Source organism: Propithecus coquereli, unplaced genomic scaffold (genome assembly GCF_000956105.1).
Source record: "Propithecus coquereli isolate 6110/MARCELLA unplaced genomic scaffold, Pcoq_1.0 Scaffold2, whole genome shotgun sequence".
Taxonomy (NCBI): Eukaryota; Metazoa; Chordata; class Mammalia; order Primates; family Indriidae; genus Propithecus; species Propithecus coquereli.
The window spans coordinates 9467142-9471670 of NW_012144966.1; the positions used below are offsets into that span (position 1 = coordinate 9467142).

At 37.5% G+C, this 4529-nt stretch overlaps 1 protein-coding gene across 1 annotated transcript in view; it reads right to left on the bottom strand.

Annotated features, from left to right (window-relative positions):
* Positions 1-1826, bottom strand: part of TMEM67 (transmembrane protein 67) — a 51208-nt gene extending 49382 nt beyond the window's left edge. The window contains exon 1 of the mRNA XM_012643534.1: positions 1596-1826. Coding sequence (XP_012498988.1) covers positions 1596-1826 — 231 coding nt within the window. The remainder of the gene's footprint in view (positions 1-1595) is intronic.
* Between the last annotated feature and the right edge of the window lie 2703 nt (positions 1827-4529).

Sequence of the window (4529 nt, forward strand, 5' to 3'; positions counted from 1 at the left end):
GTAAAGAAAAATAAAACTCCAAGATAGGAAAACTTTTAATAATTCTAATGATTTTGAGAAGTGGTGTAGGGGTTAAGAGCAAGCAAGACTCTGGAGCCAGTACTGCCTGGGTTCAAATACAGCAACATACTCCTTGGGTTCCAATCTTAGTTCTCCTACTTGGCAGTGTGACCTTGAGCAAGTTACTAAACTTCTCTGCTCCTCGACTTCCTCTACAGTAAAATGGAGAAAGTAACAGTACCTATTCTTACAGTGTTATTATGAGTATAAAATTAGTTATTATATGTAAAGGTCTTAGGGGAGTGTCTGGCACACAGCTGGCATTGTGTTGCTACCATTTTAAGAGCAAGCATAACTAAACTATTAAACGATTGAATTATTAAACTATTTAACTGCTGTGGGAAATTTTACACTTCTATGTCACTAAATGATATACATATAATTCAATGAATTCACTTTGTCATAATCTTACTAGGAAAGTTACTGTCATTCAAATAAGTAACTGTTTCCCTCTGTTTGGACAGATAGTAAACACTGTAAGACAATCACTATTCAATTTGCTAGATAGGTAAGGACAGCATTCTCTAAAGATCCATTAAATAGAAATAGCACCCATAAGGCGTCTACGTGGTACAATGCATGTAATATCTGGATTCATAATTATGGAATTAATACCTTACACTTTACAATGTGAAATGCTTTCTCATTCATATTTCCTTACCTGCACAGACTGACCTGTCCTGTTCCGATCACTTAAATGAGTATATATCAAATTTGATGATGGCAGAAAGTTAATAACATGGGTGATCAAATAGAGATGGAAAACATTTTAGACTTTAAATATGGGAAAACACTTATTCTGAGTAGTTTCAGTGAGAACTAGGACCACATGATGGACGTTTTGGGGGAAAAAATAAAGCTTAATCTATGGAGACTTTAAGAGCAATTAGTAATATTCAACAATAAAGGGAATAAGTCCTAAGGAAACATATAATATTGGAAACATACTGTATAGAGAAACTAGATAGGTCAACACTGAGGGCAAAGAGACGCCAATTCTTGCAAGTCCCCAATTTAGGTAGCACATAAGACATTGCAACCTCGTCTGAGCTTCAATTTCCTTATTGTAAAATGAAAAGACTGAACCTGATCATGATTAAGGTTCTTTCCAGTTCTAAATTTCTGGCATTTGAAAAGCAATATAAAGGGCTAACAAAGTGTACAGGTGCTAATTTGCATTTCCTCCCTAATCTTTCCTGTCACTTTTTCCTCTTCACCTCAGATTACTTTTCTACTATTTCTTTTCTATCTTCCGTAGACGGCTTTACAGGTACCTCCCTAACCATCCCCCCATCCCCAAGGGGAGCGCAGAACTGGCGCTGAGAAATTAATCACTGGCGATGGCTCACAAGATAGCGGACTCAGGGTCCCCAACTTCATTAGTGTGCAAACTGCAGTCCTCCAAGGAAACTCTTTTTTCAGGCGTCAGCGGTTAACTTTTCTGAAACATTCCTCCGGGAGACAGAAAGGTTTTTCAGCGATCCCAGGGAGTGGAGGCAGACCAAGGCGGGAGTGTTACTTTTGCCAGGGCCCACCTCAGTCTCACCTCGGGCGTCCTGCTTCTGGTTGGCTCCACACGGGACACAGGAGAGCACAGAGATATCGAAGTAGTGGTTGGGGTTGCACTTCTCCGGCTGCTGGAAAGGGAAGGAGAAGGTCTGGGCCTGTGAGACGCGAAAAAACAACAGAAAGAACGCAATCACAGCCCCACTAGATAAAATGGACCAAACCGCCATTGCCATCTGAGTCCTACCGCGCGTCGCCATGGTACCGCCGCTGGCGGCCGCACTGACTGTAGCGCCCCATCAGCCCCTGCGGCGACTCCGCTGAGCTGATTGGACAATCCAAGCCTGAGTTCCGGAAGTCACTGCCTGGGCTGTTTTGTTGCTAGGTTACCTAAACCCGCGGGAAACTGGTGGGTCCAGGAAAGGATGGATTACAGGCAGGCCAACTCTGAAGCCTGGGGGCAATTTAAAACTTGTACAGATGCTCCTGGATTTACAATAGGGCTGCCTCCGGAAAAGCGCACCGTAAATTGAAAATACCGTTAAGTCGAAAACTTTGGGACTCGATCCTTCAGTGAGAAGTGAAATCAATTTACGGGGTCGGGAGATAGAATACCGCCGCAAAGATATTCTCTCATTGTATCACATAAATTAAAAGTAAGTATTATTTCATGAAACTGTTGAATGATATTTAAATCAGAATTTATCCAGACTAGGTAATTGTCACCTTAAAGGAGACATGGGGCCGGGCAGGATGGCCCAGGCCTGTAATCCCAGCACATTGGGAGGCTGAGCTGGGAGGATCCCTTGAGCCCAGGAGTTTGGGGTTGCAGTGAGATATCACGCCACTGCACTCTATCCCAAGCAACAGAGCAAGACTTTTTCTCAAGAAAAAGAAAAAAGAGAGAGAGACATGTATTTTAAGAATTTAAACAATTTATAAAACACACATATTGATTTAAAATATGCAATACTGTAGGTTTACTATGGCTCAGGAACTTAAAAAAAAAAAAAAATTCCTGCCAGGCCTTGTTTTTCCTACTTTCCTTGTTTTGAGCATAGGAAATCATGTATATAGAAAATGAGATTATCTTTACACCACTTGTGAATAAAGAAGGAAACTAGTTTTTTTTCAATCAAATTTACACATACTCGAATGTTGTCCATCAATATATGTACCCTATATATATATATATATATATATACTATGAAATATTAGCCACACAGATGGAACTGGAGGCCATTATCTTCTTAAGTGAACTAACTCAGAAATAGTCAAATACTGCATTTTCTCACTTATAAAGTGAGATATAAATAATGTATACACATGGACATAGAGAGAGAGTCCTCTCCTTTTCCCCTTTCAAAAAAAAAAAAAAACAGCATAGAATAATAGATACTGGGAGGGTGAGAGTCTGGGAAGAGGGTGTGGGATGAAAAATTACTTAATGGATACAATGTATACTATTTGGGGTGATGGTTATACTAAAAGCGCAGACTTGACCACTGTGCACTATATTCATATAACAAAACTACACTTGTACCCCCTAAATCTATACAAATTTTTTTAAAAGAAAAAACAAAGTAGGTACCATTGGAAACTGTTAGCCCTCAAAACATTTTGAAATTACTTCCACCACCAGTTTATGAGTCATAAAAGAAAAACTTATTTCTTAATATTTAAATCTTCTGGGGTTTTTGCATCTTTTTTGATTGTTGTATTTTATCTCTTCCCTTCCCTCCAATAAAATCACCTGGCTAACTTTTAAGCCACCTTATTCATTAGTAGTAACTTGAGATGACTTTGGCTTTCTCAAAAAAATTTTTTTGTAATAAAAATTGATGATTTGTCACCATTAAGAAATATATACATAGATATACATACATATATTACATATTCTCAATGAATGTGGAAAATACATCTAAGAAAGTTATATAACTTTAACTATTAGCCACCATTAGGCCTAGTTTTTTTCATGTGACCTTCCCCAAAAGACCAGCATTCACCCTGTCACTGGTATCTATGACACAGAGGTATATGTTCTGAAAGGTGTTCCTTAAAGAAGAATTTTAAAAAATGTTTTTGATTAATTGCTGTGTTTTTGGAACAGATAATTTGAAGTGAAAAGCACTTATCTGAATACATTTTTCAAAAAAATATGTGACCATATAAATGTTAATGGGGACACAAAAAGAGTGTGGTTAGAATAGTTGGGATTAATCTGCAAAAGCTTCCTATGGATGAATTTTAGCTCTAGTCTTCCTTGATGAAGTGCATATTGTTATATGTTCTGTGGATGAGATTAGGGCAATAATATTTACTTATTGCATACTATTTAATTAAAGCAATAAAAGTGCCCATTCATGATGGTCTTCTTTGTATCCCACATTCTGTACTGTGCTAGGCACTTGACAGCAGTAATCTTAATGCTCCATGACAACCTTTTAGGGAGTACAATCCCCATTTTATAAAAATGGAAACTGAGGATTGAAAAAGTTAAGGTATAGAAGTTATGAAACTAGAATTTATCTTCATCTGGCCAACTCTAAAACTAGTTATGTTTTCACTGTATTAAATGGCTTCTTTGTGGAATAGATATAGAAAAATTTTGGTATATTTTACATGTGGAACAAATATATTATCTTTAGATAGAAAGGTAATACTGCCATTATAGACCACAGACAGTGGAATTATGATTGTCTAAGACCTTTGGACACTATACCTAACAAAACCGCCCCCAAGAGCTAGAGAAATTATCTGTAGCAGATTCAAAGAATCTCTGAACTCATAACCTGTAAGCCCTCCCTTCTCATTTTTCTTAATTTAACAGTGATATGTCTTGGAGTGTTTCAATGTCATCTTTTGTGTTGAGCACTTGTTGGACCTTTGCAATCTAGGAACTCATATCCTTTAACACTAAGGAAAATTTTCTTTAATTATTCTTTTGAAGATTTTCTCAGCTT